The sequence below is a fragment of the Eleutherodactylus coqui genome, chromosome 3 (genome assembly GCF_035609145.1).
Source record: "Eleutherodactylus coqui strain aEleCoq1 chromosome 3, aEleCoq1.hap1, whole genome shotgun sequence".
In the NCBI taxonomy this organism is placed as follows: domain Eukaryota; kingdom Metazoa; phylum Chordata; class Amphibia; order Anura; family Eleutherodactylidae; genus Eleutherodactylus; species Eleutherodactylus coqui.
This window is the reverse complement of record NC_089839.1, coordinates 292122658-292142265: the sequence shown is the minus strand read 5'-3', so window position 1 is coordinate 292142265 and position 19608 is coordinate 292122658. Positions and strand designations below refer to the sequence as shown.

Genomic DNA, 19608 nt, shown 5'->3' with positions numbered 1-19608 from the left:
CCTCCCGCCCCATCTTCACCCCTCTGCACTATTTGCAATGAGGGGAGGGGGCGGAGCTAATTCCCCAAATGTAGCCCCGCCCCATCGCACCTCTTCTCATTGCAAATAGTGCAGAGGGGCAGAGATGAGGTGGAGAGGAGGCAGAGAGGGGGCAGGAGCTCAGAGCACTGCTCCCGGCTCTTCCAGGCTCCTCACCCTGCAGAGAGAGACGCCGTATATCGGCCGGCATGAATACCCGGACGATATACGGTCGTCTGAATAAGCCCTTTATTTGTAGTTTTTTGTTTTATTGGTTTTTATTTGTTGTGTTAAAATTTGAGTGCAAATTGTTTTAGACAAATTGATTAAAGGGGTTTTCTGGGTAAACCGTCGATTGGTTGAGGTTCACTGCTTGGAACCATCCCGGCCTATCAGTTGATCCCGCCCCAGCTGTCAGCACTACAGAAGATAGGGGTGTTATTTAGGAGGGTGCAATATATAGATTTCTTTTGTTTCCATGGCATACATGATTCAAAAACCATGGCTGCTTTATTTTACATGCAGCGCCACATCTGTCATTTGGTTATGTCTGGTATTGCAGCTTAGTTCCATTGAAGGCTGAACCATGCACAACCTGTGAAAAGTTTTGCTGCTGTCTTTGGATGTAACTAGCTATCTCTTCTAATCCTGTTCAACTCCTCTATGGATGGAAATGAACACATTTTCCAGCGTTCTTTTGATTGGTTCTAAATGTATGTATCTGTGGTCCGCTTAAAAGATTAAATGGGTTGTCCATATAGGAACTATTGGTGACCTATTGTTACCATGCGATTGCTGGTCCTCCCGGGGTGGTGGTGTGCGGGGTCCCACGTTCTGGGCGTGCCCCCCCGACGGGGGCGCGGGTGCCTGGCCAGCGTGGCACGCGGCGCTGTGCGCGTGCACCTATGAGTGCAGCTGCCGTGCACAAGCTCCCTTTTATTATGTTCTGTTGGGAGTTGGCTGTCTCCCTTCCTCCGCCCCTGGGCGGAGGCTTTTGTTTAAAGGTCAAGCAGAGACTTGCAATCACTGCCAGTTATTGGTTTCCCTTAGTGTGCTATCTAGTCTGCCTCTGTTGGTCTCCTGCCTCTGTCAGCTTGTCTGCCATTTTTCCATCTGCCTCAGTTCTGCTTAGCATTGTTCGTGTTGGTTATTTACATTTGCCTTTTCTGTCTGTATGCTACCCTTTCCATCCAGGTACGCCAGCATCCTTATTTCGATCCCTAGTGAGAGTAGGGACCACCGCCCAGTTTCCCACTTGGGGTTAGCCAGGAGTGGAGGCAAGCAGGCAGGGACAGGGGTTGTGGCTGAGATCTAGGGCACCCGGGCTGGCGTATCAAGGGTAGTATACCGTAACACCTATCCCAAGTCGATCAGTAGAGATCCGCCACTTGGGCCCTCCAGGGGTTAGCTATGCAAAGTTAATTCAATGGGCACAGTGCCTGAAATGCCAACCCAGGCAGCTGCAAAGTGTATAGAACTGTCTGCTTATGGCTCCATATACACTGACAGCAAACAGCTGATCAGCAGGGATCCTGAGTGGTGGACCCCCACTGATCTGCTATTGATGACCCAGATAGGTCATTAATAGTTCAGACGTCTACACTTCCTTTAATTGAAATGAATGGAAGCTGTGCCTACAATACTATGCCGGGTCACTGAAGTGTGTACGGAGGTGTCATACACAAACACACAGCAGCCCAGCAACAGCAATCAGCGGGGGTCCACCATCGTCTATTGATGACCTACCCTGAAGATAGGTCATCAGTCATTTAATGCAGGACAACCCCTTTATTGTGGCTCTCAGCCATCATTCAGAGTTGAATGTGGTTCACAAGGTGCCAAAAGTTTGGAAACTCTGGTCTATACAATTCTCTTTGCAGTAGCAAGACCAATCTCTCTCCTGTCCAATAGTGTTTCTGTACTCTGATACATTGTAACAAGCCTTCAGTTGGCCTAAAGTCACTGAAGAGACCCTTTAAGGAGCAAACCTGGAACCTGTGCATGGATAATGACGTATAGCAGAAGTATAGTATCTAAGGTTATACAAATGCCCATAAATGGGATTATGTGCCCCGATACTACCAGATTCTTCATTTTTCCTTATACAGAGTCAAGTCAAAAATACTGATCCAGCACTATATCTCAATACTGGTTTATGGCCTATGCAAAAGCGTACTGGAAGTGGACTTCTTCTGGTATGATAGGGGCAGATCACTCAGGAAGTCATCCACCGTTGCCTGAAGAATATTCAGGTACCAATCCGCGTTGGGACTCCTACTCTTACGCATAGAAACTACTACCAGTACTTACATTTCCTTACCTCAGTCATAGTAGCACTCAGATATGTGTTTTTTTTTACTTCTCACTACTCTACATTTGCGTTTTATTCTCTCTTACAGGGGCCACAACACAAAATTGAAATTCCTGTTCCGGGGCCCCCAGGGGCCCATGCATCATACCATGGTGTAGCGCATCCACGCCTTCCTCTTCGAGTACACTATTGTTTCAATATAGGACCCCAGTACTGAGATATAGCATCGGATCCGTCTTTTTGACTACCCGCTGTGTATAAGGTTGCAGACCAGACAGAGTGTCGCTCAGCATCCCGGTGACAGATGAAGATCTGACTTCTTTCTGACGCCCCTCATTGCCTGTTCGCGCTGACATTTGTGTAAACAATCTCCGGCACTGTCCAGATGGTCTGCTGTCCCTCTCACGCCGGACAATATAGGCCTTGTATGGAATCTTATGTTACGCCAGACGCGGCTGAAAATAATAAACGTTTTTGCAGTCATTCAGGAAGTGGATGGAGTCGATGATGTATCCAAAGGCAATGCAGGCACTTAACGCTGACAGCCAAAGTCAGATATTTATGGTCGGAATAATTGGGGGGAAATAATTTAGCGTAGGACATTATTGGGAAGCAGGTGCAGCCTGGACTGGGAGGGGTGCCTAGGTGATAGTGGGGGGCCTCTGTTGGGAAGCCGCTATTTTGCTTAAAGCTGCAACCAGTGCACAGGATCATTGGCATTATTGCTAAATTTTGCAGCGCTAACTCATGGGAGTGCTCCTAAGTACCTTTCCCTACTTGAAATCATTTTTCACGAAGGGACACACAAAATGAGACATGGCGGTGTTACTAGGCAGAATTAGGTCCGACCACTGGGACCTCCACTGATCCCAAGAAACGGGGTCCGGTTTGTCCTCGAGTGATTGGAACACATTCATGCGGCCACGCCACTGATCCATTGACTTCAACAACAGAGATTGCCGAAGAACTTGAGTTTAGTCATCTCCGGTACTGTGATTAAAGTGAATGGAGTAGTGGCGTGCCTGTGTGACCTCTGCTCCATTCACTCAGGGATCAACCGGACCCCCGTTCTCAAAATCGGGGATTGCCCCAGCAGTCAGACTCCCACCGATCGTGCCCTGTGGATAGGGGATAACTTTATAACTTGGCACACCCCCTTTAAAAGGGTTTTCCAATTATGTGATTGTATCTCAAAATGTCCTGTATCATCACTAATTATGTTATTAAGTATGATCGTTACCAAGTTTGACTTTTTCAGCGCCCACCAATTGGTTCTGCTGCTGGCATTTTGTGCCGCTATGGTTTACATGCTTCACATGAGACTGCGCAATGCTCAAGCTCAAAATTCACGGACAGGAGCTGAAGACCGCTAATGAGAGAGTATGGCAATCAGGGGGTGGCAGTAAAATGCGAGTCATGTGACGGGTACGCATAAACGAAGATCAGAGGCAAAATAGGTACAGAAGGCACATTGGTCAAAACTGTATTTGGCAGATATAAAGCCAACAGCCATACTCCGTGGAGTATGGCTGTTGTATGTGCTGATGGGAGTATTTGAGTATATAAGATGGGTTCCCATGGAAGGAGTTGGCTGTGTGGCGTGCAGCTGAAGGACACTCATGCGTTGTGACGGACGAGGTGGCAGAATTGTGGAATCTACCTCGTTGAGTACCGGCGGGTCATGGTTGGCCATCAGATCTCCAGAGGAGTGTTACCTGGAGGGAAAGACTCAGTGCTGAGCCTCAGTTTGTGAGATGAGCTGAAGTGCGATCATCAGCCCAAGTGAGCTGCTTGCTGCTACTGCCAACGATAACAGACTGTGACTTTTGCCCAGTTTGACCATGTGCGAGAAAGTTTGTTTGCCCAAGAATGCTGCCTCAGTCTTCCTGCTGCTTCATACTAGGAGATACAGGATATGAAAAATCTATAGAATGCCCAAAATTGGAAGTCGGAGTATGAAATGATTAATATTTCACACATTTCTTAGGGATTCTGGCAAAGTATAAAATACTCCCACTGGCAATGAATTGGGAAACCCTCCCCCTCCAGACACTCCATTTTTTTCCCTATATCAAAAAATATGATTCCACCCTTAACACCATCAACCCCCATTATCTTCTTCCAATGTCCCACATTCCAACCGTCATTGTCTTCCAATGTCCCACAATCCAACCCCCATCATATTCTTCTAATGTCCCACAATCCACCCCCATTATCTTCCGATGTCCTACAATCCAGCTCCATTGACTCCCAATGCCCCACAATCCAACCCCCATTGTCCCCCGATGTCCCACAATCCAAGCCCCATCATATTCTTCATATGTCCCACAATCCACCCCCCCCATTGTCTTTCAATGTCCCACACTCCACCCCCCATTGTCTTCCAATGTCCTACAACCAGGATGGTGAACCTATGACACGTAGCCATAGTCGCTGACACGCAGCCGCTGTTGGCCGTCACCCCGTTAGTGAATACTAGCAGGGGCCATGGCTCTCCTGCTGGTAGTCACTAACCAGCGCTACTACCGGTAGCGCTGATCCCAGCACACACTGTGATGTCAGTGTGCAGCCGGGATCCTCCTCCTCCGAGCGCGTCCAGGGGAGGAGGCGTCTGGCAGCACATTGACGTCAGTGTGCGCCGGAGATCATCTCTGCTAGCGGCGTGGAGGGCAGCGGAAGAGCAGAGCTTCCAGGACGTGGATGGGGTGAGTACGTTTGTCTCGGGGGCCACTGTCACTGCTGGGGAGGTGGGCCGCTGTGGGGGGCACTGTCACTGTTGGGGGTCCGCTGTGGGGGACACTATCACTGCTGAGGGGCCACTGTCACTGCTGGGAGGCCGTTGTCACTGCTGGGGGGGTGCTGTGGGGGGCACTGTCACTGCTGGGGGTCCTCTGTCACTGTGGGGGGCACTGTCACTGCTGGGGGGCCACTGTGCAGGGCGCTGTCACTGCTGGGGGGCCACTGTGGGGGGCACTGTCACTGCTGGGGGTCTGCTGTTGCTGCTGGGGGCCGCTGTGTGGGGCACTCTTTTTGCTGGGGGCCCGCTGTGGTGGGTGCTGTCACTGCTGGGGGGCCACTGTGGAGGGCGCTGGCGCTGCTCTGAGCCCGCTGTCGCTGCTGGGGGGCTCTGTCACTGCTGGGGGCTGCTATGGGGGGCATTGTCACTGCTGGGGGCTCATCATTTCTATGATAAGTGAGGGGGAGCCTGATAGAGACGTAGGTCTGTGCTATGGGTGTTTTGGGTTTACTAAATACAGTTATACATTTTTGTTATTGAAACTATAAATATCGCAAATTTATGGATTTTTTCTCGAAGTGACACACCACCCGAGTTATGCTCGGTTTTTTGGCGAATTTTGGCACACCGAGCTCAAAAGGTTGACCATCACTGTCCTACAATCCACTCTCAATTGTTTTGCAGTGTCTCACAATCCAACCCTCAAACTGCTTCAAGATGCACTACTACAGTCAGTCACCACTGACACAACCTTGGCCCCTGGCTGTCTCACTCTTCCACTGCACTCCACTGAAGCTCTCCTCACTGAGTGCCCTATGTGCTGCCATCTGTCTGCCAACACAGGGACCCGTATCTCTAGTGGTGCCACATTTGCTGATAGCGCTCGTTAGGACAGGAGTCAGGACCCATCCAACTCCTTACCTCCCTTGACCACCACCACTTCGAACATCTGACTTAGAAAAAGAGAGAGACATAGGAGGGTTCCGCGGGGGAGGACTTGGAGATGCAGGCACCAAGTGCCGCTAGGTCAATACTGTCAATATGGGAAAAGGTTAGCATATGCTGGTTTGTTATTTTACTACATGTGAACAGGGTTTAAGTGAAGACCTACAACTCGGACAACCCCTCTAAATAAAACACATTTTGTACCTTGCCTAAGCATTTTATAGATTGCCTAGCTATTCTATACAATGACTCACTTCACACACTGCTTGCAACATATATACCCACCTCACTGTATATCGTCTGTATGATCTAGACAATGTAGTGGTCTGTATCCTGTGGAGAAACTACAACTCCCAGCATGCCTTGATAACCTCAGACGTGGCTTTTCCAGAAGCAGATATAGCAAAGAAACTTGGAAAACGAGAAGGGGGGTAAATCTTTTACAATATACTATATCCCCTAACTTATCTTAACCACTTGCGTTGACTGTCTTGGCACCGCAGTCCCACAACATGGACACAAATGTCCCCTTACGGTCATGTTTAAAGTGCTTGAGCGAGGCCCCTGGAACATCTGTCGTCATCTCTGGGGTGGTCTTATATATTTTCTTAATTTATGTCTTATCATAAAACTTCACACAATGGAGGCTCAGATCAAAATATAACCTCATAAAGAGATGAAGCCAGCAAAAGGATAAGATTGGGGTGGAAGAATGTCTACATTGTCTACTCTGATACACCAAATATGCCGCGTGGAAGTTGGGAAGAGAAGGGAAATTTTTGTTTTTTCTGGGGCAAGTGAAGAGCGTTGTGTTATTTCTAATATAATTCCAACGAAGACATGGCAACATTGTATCAGTAATGTTAAAGCAAGCTCATCGGGTGAAATTAACCCTTCTAACGATTGGCGCTGTCAGATCAGCACTCGGACGTGAAGGGGCATCATACCATGATTTCTTCTGGCAGAGCTTCCATCATGGAGAACTCTTCATTCTTCTGCCTTGCGTGGTGTATGCAAATGACCCCTAGAGAGTCCGATGGGCGGACCGCTCTGCTCAGACTGGTCCTGTGCTTCTGCTGTCGTCTTCCTCGGCCCCTCCGTTTGCTTAATTTTGGACAGCTTCCTTCTGCAAATATTACAGGCAACATATATGTCTGCAGGATGTTCTGCACATAGCGCTGAGCTGCCATTGTCCCTCGTACCACTACTAGGGGTGACCGACTGTCGTATGTGATGCCCCCCAGACCATGAGACCAACAGTGGGGGCAGTGTGCCGCTCCACAGCAAAGCTAGGATTGAAGCACTCTCCATGAGGCCTTCACACTGGAACAAGACCGTCGGCGGCTCCCAACAGAACCTGGATTCATCACTTAAGGCTATATGGTTCCAATCTGTAGTAGTCCAGGTGTTCATGAAACCATGAGAAATGAAGGCAATGCTGTTGGGGTGTTAATGACTGGACACGTAATGGGCGTTGTGACACCAAATTTCCTTCTGCTAAGTGCCTGGAAATGGTGCGGAGAGAGACAGGGTTCTGTAATGAAACTGTCACCTGTGTCTGGATGGCGGACAACAAAACTGTTGGATCTGCTCCTGCTTGTCGGCAGATTAAACGATTCTCTCTACTGGTGGTCTGCTTACATTAGTGGCACTTGGCGGCACCTGTGTGTGCCAGACTGAAACCTATGCCAGCTTCAATGTCCCAGTTTCTAGTATAAATGGGAAAGGGGGGGAAGGGACCTGTTATTTGTATAGCGCCAACTTATTCCGCAGCGCTTTTAGGTCATTTATTTATTTATTGCCCCCCACCAAGCTGGGTACTCATTTTACCAACCTCAGAAGGATGGAAGGCTGAGTCAACCTTGAGCCGGCTACCTGAACCAAGCGGGGATTGCACTCGCAACCTTCAGGTCATGAGTGAGAGCTTAGGACTGCATACTGCTGCCTTAACACTCTGCCCCTTAACACTCTGTTCCATTATAGTAAATCTGACTGGCCATGTTACCACGCCCCATAACACTAGTCTCCACCAAATTTTTTTTTTTTAAAGAGACAGGGCCCCTTATAATCCTTCTAAAAGTCGTAAAGCATAAAGCTTCCAAAGGGTTTCAATTTTGGTGTGTGCGACAAAAGTGCGACTTTTGTACTCCAGAACACTGGTATACACAATGTATAATACGTATGCCCCATTGTGTTTATACTGTATATAATAATAGATTAGTAATAGAGATGAGCGAGCTTACTCGTTTAGGGTGTTTTGTGCACTCGAGCACCGCTTTTTCCAAGTAACTTACTACTCGGACGAAAAGATTCGGGGGGCGCCGGGGGTGAGCGGGGGGTTGCAGAGGGGAGTGGGGGGGGGGAGAGAGAGAGCTCCTCCCTGTTCCCCACTGCTCCCCCCCTCCTCCACCACGCCGCCCCCTGCCCCCCGAATCTTTTCGTCCGAGTAGTCAGTTACTCTGAAAAAGCGGTGCTCGAGTGCAAAAACGCCCTAAACGAGTACGTTCGCTCATCTCTAATTAGTAAATATTCACATATACAACCCTTCTATATGACCTTTTATTTACAACTCTTTATAGATAACCCTTTATTCCTGACCTTTTTTATAAGTCCCTCTACCTATGATTCATTTGTAATGACCCTTAATATATGACCTTATTATATATGCACCTTTATATACACCTCTTTATATACAACTATGCATACCCCTTTGAATACAATCCTTTATCGATGACTGCTCTTATTATGACCCTTTATGTATCACTTCTTAGATGTGATCCTTCATATACAACTCTTTATATATAAACCTTCTCCATATGACCCTTTAAAACAACCATTTGTATATAACACTCTAATTGTAACCCTCTACAAACCTGTATATACAACCCTTTATCTATGACCCTATATATAAAACTTTATTATGACCCTTTTGATCGCAAGCCTTTAAATCCACAATTTATATCTAACCCTTTATATATGAACCTTTGTATACCAACCCTTTTATATATGTGACCATTTGCATATTAGTCTTTGTATACTGCCTTTTATATATGATTCTTTATATATGACCCTTTTTAGTCAACCTTTTATGTATTACGCCTTTCTAATTGACCATATATATGTGACCCTTTGCATTTGATCCTTTATAAACGAGTCTATATATACAAGCCTCTATATATGACCTTTTAATTAGAACCTTTTTTTTCAAACGAACCTTCATATATGACCCTATATGCGCAACCTTTTCCATACGACCCTCTCTATTTACGGGTATTGTGGTTCTTGCTATTGCTGGAATTACTTAGATCTCATTAGTTCCTGGGAACTCAATAGCATTTGAATGATATCACCTGGAGATATTTGCAGCCTCGTATATTCAGACTTCGTGGCAGCCCATAAATTGATGTATATTAAATATGTCTTGTTTTGTCCTGCACAGGAACTGAACTGACAGTCGACGCTGATTTACAGCCTACCTCAACGTGGAACGTTTCAAGTGACCTCGACAAAGGTGCGTCCCATCCGAAGGCCCGTACCTACAGGCAGCTGTGTTCGTCTCCCAATCACTCTGACATTTAATTACTGATATTCTGGTGATTTGATGGGATTTGTCTTTGTATAAAATGTTCCATATGGTAAAATGTTTCAAGATGTCTCGGCGTTCTGCAGCATATGTATAATTGCAGCAATTATTTAGTATTTTCACTGTGCCCAAAACTGGCCTCAGCCACCGGCAATGCTGCCGTAGGACGGCGATGACTGCTGGTTTTCTTGGGTTGTGCCCATCATTACAGAAATGGTCTGCTGCCTCCACTTTGCTGCTGCGTATCATCTCACTATGCAAATTTGACATAGGGCAACAGTTATGTGCCCCCCCCCCCTCCCGATGGGCATTCTATAACCCTTGATTATTACCCGCCAGTGCTGCCCAGCATTGTACATGGAGCCTAGGTCCCTCATGGTCATCTTATAGGCATCTTTTACAGATTGGTTTCCAAGACCTGTCCCAATGAATGCCATGCTACGACTGGTGCTGCTAGAAGCTGAGGTTTTGATTCTCACAGCAGCACAGAGCTCTTAAGGAGAGGAGGGTGATGATGTGACGAGAGGTCTGGCTAGATATGAGATGATGGTAGGGAGGACAGGGCTGCATGTGACAAGAATAGGGTCATGATGTGTGGTCAGAATGGAGATAAGCAGGAGGTCATAGACTCAGGGCCAGGACAAGGTGATTCGGTACCCCAGGCAGAATAGGCAAATTGCCCCCACAACCTTTAGTATCTGTTATAAACCACCTTACTCTCTATCGAAAGAGAGTAATCATCTTAAAAGAAAAGCAAAAATAAATGTTGAATCCAATGACTCAACTCTACTTTTCTTCTCCATTCAGCCCAGACTATTGTGGCGATTTCTCCTGAACTACAGAATTTGCTGTCAAAAAATCTTTGGCCAGGTTATGGCTATATTGGGTACAGAAGTAGCAGTCACATTGGAGCTTGATGGAAGTGCTCTTTGTATGGACTGTTAAAGAGATCCAGGCAGTACCCACTAAGACACACCAAGGTTGGAGTGGAAGCCACTGCTCCAACCCTTGTGTAGTCGCTGGTACTTGTAATTGCATGCGCAGCTCTCATTGAACTCAATGGCACCCCATCCTGCAATCACAATGAAAGCTGTGCCTGCAATTACGAGCATCGGCCACTAAACAGAGGCCAGAGCAGCAGCTTCCACTAGGATCCGGGTGCTATCTAGATAACCACTTTAAGTGTGCAACGAAAAAAATTGCTTACCCGCCCCACGTGTGGCATGATGGCGCCCTAGGCGACTGCCTACCCCATGTCCTGGCCCTGCATAGACAGGTATAGTGAAAAGAGCAGGGATTGCCAATGGCAGCACAAAGTATTTCAGGAGATGCATATACTTAACTTGTAGAAGGCAGCAGCCCTTTCACTCATGTCACAAGGGCAATTTAAAGGGGTTCTCTTAGACCTTTACTATTGATAACCTATACTCAGGATAGGTCATTAATAGTGGAATGCGGTTTGCTGCTTGGGATCAGCTGACTCCTGGGCCCACTGTCAGTGTAAACAGCTCTGGACGTAGATAGCGCTGTGAACATTGTAGTGGCCTGGTTTGGTATTGCATTGCATTCAATGGGAGCTGTGCCTGAAGTACCACATCTTCCTGTTGCAATACTGGCAGTGCTATCTGCTTCCAGAGCTGTCCACAATGTCAGCAGGCCTGGGGATCAGCTGCGATCGGGAGCGGCGACCCTAACATATAGGTCATCAGTAGTAAGGGTGCCGGAGGACCCCTTTAGGAATTTGCTTCCCCACAAGGTCTTCATGATAACACTGTACTCGATCTCAGTCAGAAGTGGGCACATTGGCATCAGACTTACAGCCTCAGTAGCGCAGCCTCAGGCCTTTGGGCATGTAACTAATCAATGGGCCGGCTTGAAACTTTTTGTTGGTCCTGCAAATATCATAGAATGGTAGAGTTGGAAGGGACCTCCAGGGTCATCGGGTCCAACCGATATCAGTGATCTGTAGGCTCCAGATGTTCCTGCCGTACGATAAGCAAATCCGAAGGACAACACGAGTGGTCAGTATGGGGTCTGCAGTGAATAGAGACCATTGTTCTTTAATTTGCCGCTGACCCGGCGTGTCAACTTCCCCGCTGAAGACGGGCTTCTTATTGCCTCATAAATTCAACACATGTGGAAGTGACTTAATCCGATCGTGATAGCAGTTCATGACTCCATGACACACGTCAGATACAGGTGTAGCAATTTTCCTGCCTTTGATTGACAGGTGGAAATTGAACGCAGTCATGCGATGTAATGTTATCTACAGGGACCCGTTGCGCAGGAGAGAACGCTCGGATTTGTATTTAATATACGCCCCCAAAATATATAATTACAGTGTTTTACGACATAAATCTTTTCTTTTATAGTCATTGAAACCCCCTCAGAGGGCTTGTCCCACTCTACAGAACATTAGCACAATGTACATTTCGGAGCTCTCTAACTAGTTTCGTAATGTATCCTTCTGCACCATATTGCTTCCTGATGTAGATCTGACACCCTGTCTTGCGATGCTGAACCAGGCCATTATTGAAGGCTCTCCCAACGTCATGGATCCTAAAACATCCATGACATCAGGGCAATTTAATGATGTAGCATTCACTGCCTTGCTGGATATGCATAAGTAGCTGTTCCATCATTAGCAATGCGCATGCGCAGTCCAGAATGGCAGCCGCACATGCGCTGTGTGTAACACCACCTGCACATGTGCTCCACTGATGCGCACTGCCAATCAGATGCCACCCAAGCACCGTTGTGCAAAGGTGGAAATAGCGTTGACCTAAAAGCCAGCGCTAGTCCTGATGGGCAATGTCTTTGGAAGGGGGAAGCCAAAGCGATGAGGCCACTTTTGCCAGACCAAAACACAGTGGCCTGCGTGATTAAAATGACAACGGAGGGGCAAGTAATGGAAATTAAGGTAGAAAGTCTGCTTCCGGGTACGTTTACACGCAGCGCAAATGCTGCAGATTTTCCATAGTTGAAAATCCGCTGCAAATTCACATCATTTCCACATCCAAAACCATTGGTGCCGATCCGCAGCTGATTTCACCCAGAAATATGGTACAACCCCTTTAAAAATGGATTGATCAAGAATGTTAAACTCCACCCCTTTAATTAAGCCACACCCCCAGCAGCCTTCCTGCAAACATGGAGATGCAAAGTTAAACTCCCCTGTTGTTCTGCCAAGATATTTACAAGACTGATTGATTAGTTCAGAAGATTGCAGAAAGTCTTGCAGACCAACCTTTACTGTCTCTTTAACACCAATCAATCCAGATTGCTCCAGCAGTGATATTGATTCTTGGCAAACTTTTGAACTTTTTATATCCGCAGCTTTTAAATCGCCTGTTAATAAATGACTTTAACCCGATAAACCGGAACACAAACAGAGGCCTAAATGCCCAATTAACTTTTTCATTTCTCTCCCTCCCCCCATAATCCTTAGACGTTTAGTAAATCACGCCTAGCGAAGCCTGCGAGTAACCCCCAGCCCGGAGCAGTAAATTACCGGGAGTTTGTTTAAACATTATTGTAGATGCAGAACATTTACTTCTTTTGTTTTCTTTTCCATTGGAGTCGAGGAAACTTGTGTTTTATATGATAATTTTTTTTTTTTTACTACCCGTCTATGAATATTTATAGGACGTACAATACTGTATCACAAATCACATGTTTTCCAGATCAGGAGACCCCAAGTCACGGTCTAATTTTATTCTCCTGGGATACATTAATCTCAAACTGTGCGGTCGTAAATAACTAATTAAACACATTATATTAATAAGGGCTGCCGGCTCGCCAAACACTTTTTTTTGTTGGTTGGAGACGTTAAGTGATGAAGGGGTCAAGAGACTTGTCCCATTATACGTTTCTGCTTGAAGTCATATGACACTGCTGTTAAACAGACGCTTAGCAGGTAAACTTTGGGCTAATGGAAGCCAGAGTCAATAAAAGCCATATGTCCTCGTGTCAAAATAATAGTTGCTATTTTTGAACTTTTTGCCATTAAATTCCCGCCATTGCATTCCATAATGCCCAGTGCTAATAGACTCTAAATATCCCCCCTGAGCATCGCACAATGCAGCCAGGAAATCCCATGAAAATGTTATTCCGCCTTAAACATGTGTGTATATATGCATGCAATAATCGACAATTTTTAGATACAGCATTAGGGCCATAATAATGGCTAAAAAATAGTAATAATAAAAATTCTTTATTTTTGCAGCGCCAAATCTGAGGCACAATGTACAGACAAAATTAGACATTACGTACAGCATTAAACTAAAAGCGATGTGAACAATAGGGTTGAGGGTCCAGCTTACAAGAGCTTAAAGTCTATTAGGAAATAGAAGTGAGGGTCCTGCTCGCAAGAGCTTACGTTCTATGAGGAAATAGGGGTGAAGGTTCAGCTGACAAGAGCTTACAAAAATGAGGAAATAAGCATGAGGGTCCTGCTCACAAGAGTTTACAATCTGTGAGGAAATAGGGGTGAGGGTCCTGCTCACATGAGCTTACAACCTTTGAGGAAATAGGGGTGAGGGTCCTGCTCACAAGAGCTTACAATCTATGAGGGAATAGGAGGGAGAGTCCTGCTCACAAGAGCTTACAATCTATGAGGGAATAGGAGGGAGGGTCCTGCTCACAAGAGCTTACAATCTATGAGGAAATAGCAGTGAGGGTCCTGCTAACAAGAGCTTACAGTATATGAAGGAATAGGAGTGAGGATCCTGCTCACAAGAGCTTACAATCTGTGAGGAACTAGGGGTGAGGGTCCTGCTCACAAGAGCTTACAATCTATGAGGAAATAGGGGTGAGGGTCCTGCTCACAAGAGCTTACAGTCTATGAAGGAATAGCAGTGAGGGTCCTGCTCACAAGAGCTTACAGTCTATGACATCACTGCAGGGGGTGAAGCAACCCTGTGAGTGACAGAAGAGTGGCACACATGAGTCCCATTCTTGAGATCAGTGAGACCCTCACCAATCAGCATGTTATCTCCTAGCTCGTCAATAGGGGCTAACTTGAAATTCTGGCACAACCCCTTTAATTCTGTAAAATAAATAAATAAAATGCCAAGATAGCCGTTACCAGTCCAACTTGCTTCTCCGGAAAAGAAATAAAAAGTAATCAAAAAGTCGCATACACCTCAAAATGGCACTGATAAAAACTACAAGTCATTCTGCCCAAACGATTCCACATGCACCTCTGTAAGGCTGGTCACTAAGGGGTTATTCAGGAAGATTTGTTTTGAAAAGATGTTAAGTCTGCTTTATTAAAATAAGATATATTCACTTTCCTCAATTTTCCTCTGCTGCCATTTCACTGGAGTTCGGTCTCCTCCGGGCTTCACTTCTGGGTGCACCGCTCTGATGTCACTGACACAAGGTCATGTGACCGTTGCAGCTAATCACCATACAAAGACAGCCGGTGATTGACTGCAGTAATCACAAAGCCCTGGTGTTGGCAACATAATCGCCGGATTCCTACACTGGACTTAAGTTTTATTGGGAGGGGGGTGCGCCAAACTGATATTTATCCCTGGGTGAAGGAAAGCCGAGCCACACCTCTGATGAACCAACATAGAATTGTGAACCTATTTAGATTAAAAATGAATGTTTAGTAGGTGGGAAGATCCACAACCTCTTTGAAAATGTGAAACTTGGGGCGATCAGCTGGTATTGCCGAAGGAAGCCATGGCCAGCCAGCATGGCAGAAGGTCGGAATGAGGCATTACTGTGAGTTGTCTGTGTGATACTTAGTTTACGTTGGGTTCTCCAGAGCGAGAGACACTCTTGATAGCGGCTCAGACTAAGAAATGAGGGTTCTGCCCACTATTAAATCGGAATTCCATGATCGGGTATTTAAAAACGCATTCTCTAAACTAGACAGCCACTTTAACGGATAATGTCACCCATTATAAGAGTATATCCACTGACCAGGGGCGTAACTATAGAGCGTGCAGAGGATGCGGTTGCACCCGGGCCCAGGAACCTTAGGGGACCCATAAGGCCTCTCTTCTCCATATAGGGAGCCCAGTACTATGAGTAACGCATTATAGTTGGGGGCCCTGTTAGAGGTTTTGCATTGGGGCCCAGAAGCTTCAAGTTATGCCTCTGTGCAGCATGGTTTAGGAATGGGTACGGGTACAGATACAGATAGAGGGGGAGCCCCCAGCTCACCTTTTGCATCAGGGCCCCTGAGCCTTTAGTTACGCCCCTTCCACTGACGTAACTATAGGGGATGCAGAGGAAGCGGTGGCACTCAGGCCCAGAGGCCTCTCTTCTCCATATAAAGCATTATAGTTGGGGACCGGTTACAGGCTTTGCATTAGTGGCCCAGGAGCTTTAAGTTACGCCTCTGTGTTAAAGGGGTTGTCTCGCGCTGAAACGGGTTTGTTTTTTTTTCCATAGACCCCCCGTTCGGCGCAGGACAACCCCAAGGGATGTGTTAAAAAAAAAAACATATTACTTACCCGAATCCCCGCTCTGCGACGTCTTCCTTCTTCCTTCTTCTTCCTTCACCAAGATGGCCGCCGGTATCTTCACCCACGATGCACCGCGGGTCCTTTCCCATGGTGCACCGTGGGCTCTGTGCGGTCCATTGCCGATTCCAGCCTCCTGATTGGCTGGAATCGGCACACGTGACGGGGCGGAGCTACGATGACCAGCTCTCCGGCAGGAGCGGCCCCATTCACCAGGGAGAAGACCGCACAGCGCAAGCGCGTCTAAAAAAGCAAGAAGACACCGAAATTAGACGGAACCATGGCGACGGGGACGCTAGCAACGGAGCAGGTAAGTGAATAACTTCTGTATGGCTCATAATTAATGCACGATGTACATTACAAAGTGCATTAATATGGCCATACAGAAGTGTATACCCCCACTTGCTGCCGCGAGACAACCTCTTTAAGAGAAGTTGGGAGGCCCCAAGATAAACTTTTGCACCTGGGCCCCTGAGCCTTTAACTACGCCTCTGAGTATATCCATGCATTATATGTCAGTGCTGCAGGTCAGACCAAGTATTTAGAATTTTGCTTCTGGATGGAACTGCCCTTTAAATGTTTCTTCATATTCACGCGCCAAAGTACAACGAAAATACCGTGTAATGGGTCATTTAACCTCCTGTTAATATTTTTGTTATCATTTCAACTCATAAGATGACCCAGATGGTCCGTACAGCTGCAGATCCAGCTGGACTTCATCTCTGACTGCTCCATCGGAGTTGTGCAATAATTCCCAATTGCGAACATTGATAGAAACAAAAATGAAAGAGGGGAGGAGGCGTATTACCTCATTCAACCTAATAGTGTTAGACAGATATCACATTAGCGTTTGTTTCATCAGGCCTCTCATGACTCTGATTAGGTATGTGCTGACTGCTAGATAATAGGAAAAGTTTGTTGTCTGTGTGTGCATGGCAGGAATTCTCAAAGTCCAACTTCTGATATTCATCGTAGTGGGGGATAAATTATTACATTCAGTCCCTAATGCCCCTCCGGCGGCGCTGCCTCTCCCTGACTGCAAGAGATAAGGAGAAATAACAGTCTAGAGAATGTGAAAAAACATATGGGAGTGTATCAGTCATTGTTATACTCACACCCTACATCCCAACGGAATAGGTGGAAGGGCCCTTTAAGATCTAACGGGAGTTCTGAAAATGAAACGTGGTCCGGTAATTCTACTAATATATTCAAATCCTTAAAGGGGCAGCGCCTTAATAAACTTTTATGACATATCTAGTCTGATCTTGGGGGTGTCCTGATGTCCACACATATCCCAAAGCTGGTCTTCTATGGAGAGTTGTCCTACAGGTCAAATCAAATCATCACTCTGCAAACAATGTCTCCTGGGGCAAGTAGTGCAGCCAAAGAACTTAAATTTGTATTTCCATTTGACGTGTGAATTTGGTAATTGGTAATTTAATATTGTGTCTTACATTTGTTTCATATTTAACCCCGGTCACAATTCATTCACTGAACTTTTTCCCCTTCTTGCTGATTCTCCATTGACTACTAAAATGGGACATTTAATTAGTTTTGCTTTCTTATATTCTTGCCTGTAAATAATAATCAATGTGTTAGCTATGTGGGTGCAAAGCAGAGATTATATTCACACTGGGCCACTAGGTGCCTGAGGGTGCTCATAGGCTTCTCTGCCACCTAAGATTACTGGAGTGGTGTATGTGGCAAGTACCTGTTAGGGAGGTATGCGAGCTTCAAGCTACGACTGTGATGGAACCACAAAGCACTTTCACTATAAATGAAGCTGCATTGCCTCTATACATGTGCACAATACATGTCATAGACCTTACCTAAAGCTGCTTGGACCCTAAACTTCCTGGCTGCATAATCAAGACCAGACCCACACCTGTCATGTGCCATTTATGATACTGATGTCTCCATATGTGCCCTTGTGCATTCTCAAGCACTAACGTCCATGTGTGACTGCTATCTCTATGTCTCCTAAAGCCACGCCCCTGAGGAGCCTATGGAGGCCAATGCTACATAATGCTACTAAAGCAAATATGAGAGAGAACTGGTTTGTGGGTTATACCATCATTTGATCCTTTAGGGAAGTGTTGTAGGTTGTGGAGAAGATCCTCCTCTGGTGGCTTCTGTTGCTTATTTATATGGCCTTAAGCATATTGGAGCAGACTTTTCTTGTGTTTTTGGGTCAGTATATGTGTACGTCTTGGAGTTCAGGCATGAACACCATCAGCATTTAGTGTGCAAATGGAAACCTCAGTGTCCGCTGCCACCAAATCTTGCTGCAGGTCTTTTGAAGTCACTCAAGAGTTTTTGACCACCTGCCTCCTCGGGAATGTGGTGGCAGCGGATGATAGATTCCTCTTTCTGCCACATCCAGGGAGTGTAGCCAGTGTTCCTCTAACATTGAACTTGGGAGCTATTATTTCAGCTACATCTCTAGGAACATTCAGTGCTTTTGCTATCTTTCTGTATCCTTTTCCTTGTTTGTGCTGGACACTGATCTCTTTTATTAACTTTTTGGACTACATGCAATCACACATAGCAGACAACAAAGCCCAGACCAGCCCAGGTATTTGATATGTTTTATCTCAAGCACACCTGATGCAACCAATAAGGCCTTTGATTAGTGGCATCAGGTGTACTTGAGACAACACCCAATTTGAAAAGGTACGCTCTTATGATTCTATTCATGGGATTGAATAATTCTGAGACTGCAATAGACATTAAAAGTGGCATTTTGTGCTGAATTTGGAGAAACCATTTGTTATATTAGTTGTGTTGAGCTATTTAAATTGTACTTGTTCGTCAAGAAATCAGCAAGAAATAGTTCTTGTTGTCGGTGACATGAAAAAGGTCTGCAAAATTTTTGGGTGTGCATAGTAGTCACATTGAAGCATAACTTTGGCTGTTAGGAGGAGCATCACTTAAATATGTGCGAGTGTCAACGCAAGCCTCCCCATATGAACAGCAGTGAGATGGGCTCGTGGCCTAAGTAAGGAAGCAAGCCTCTGGATCTGAGCTGTGTCACTGCTGCTAAGAGTAAGGCTGGCTTTCCAGGGGACGCATGAACAGTCACTTGATAGAGCGAATATAATCAACAGTTGTTTCGTGTAAACAAGACCACCAAGCAGGTGATCAGGGAGAATTCCTTCACTAGTCACTTTGTTTCAGCTCACCTAAAACAGTCACTGATTGATGAATTATCATCTGGTGTAATCAGGTAATTGTTATCTTTCAATGACTGGCCAACAACTTTGCAGGGAGGTGTGCCCTTGTCCAGCATGCACCTCCCACTGAAAGCTGATTGGCTTCCACCTTTTCTTGAGCATTTTGTCCTTCAACTTAAGACTCATTAGTTCCCGAAAACACATAAATACGTGTCGGTGATCCTCGACTGAACAGTCCCTTCTTCGCTGCTGCGGTTTCGGCTGATTTTGGTCTTCGAAGATATACTTGAACCAGCAAGAGAACAAGACAGCAAGTGTTCACTTGAAGACTGCTCTGTGCATTCAGTAGACTCAACAACCAA

At 46.1% G+C, this 19608-nt stretch overlaps 1 protein-coding gene across 1 annotated transcript in view; it reads left to right on the top strand.

Annotated features, from left to right (window-relative positions):
• ROR1 (receptor tyrosine kinase like orphan receptor 1) overlaps positions 1-19608 on the top strand; it is a 238570-nt gene that overhangs the window by 137718 nt on the left and 81244 nt on the right. The window contains exon 2 of the mRNA XM_066597694.1: positions 9451-9522. Coding sequence (XP_066453791.1) covers positions 9451-9522 — 72 coding nt within the window. The remainder of the gene's footprint in view (positions 1-9450; positions 9523-19608) is intronic.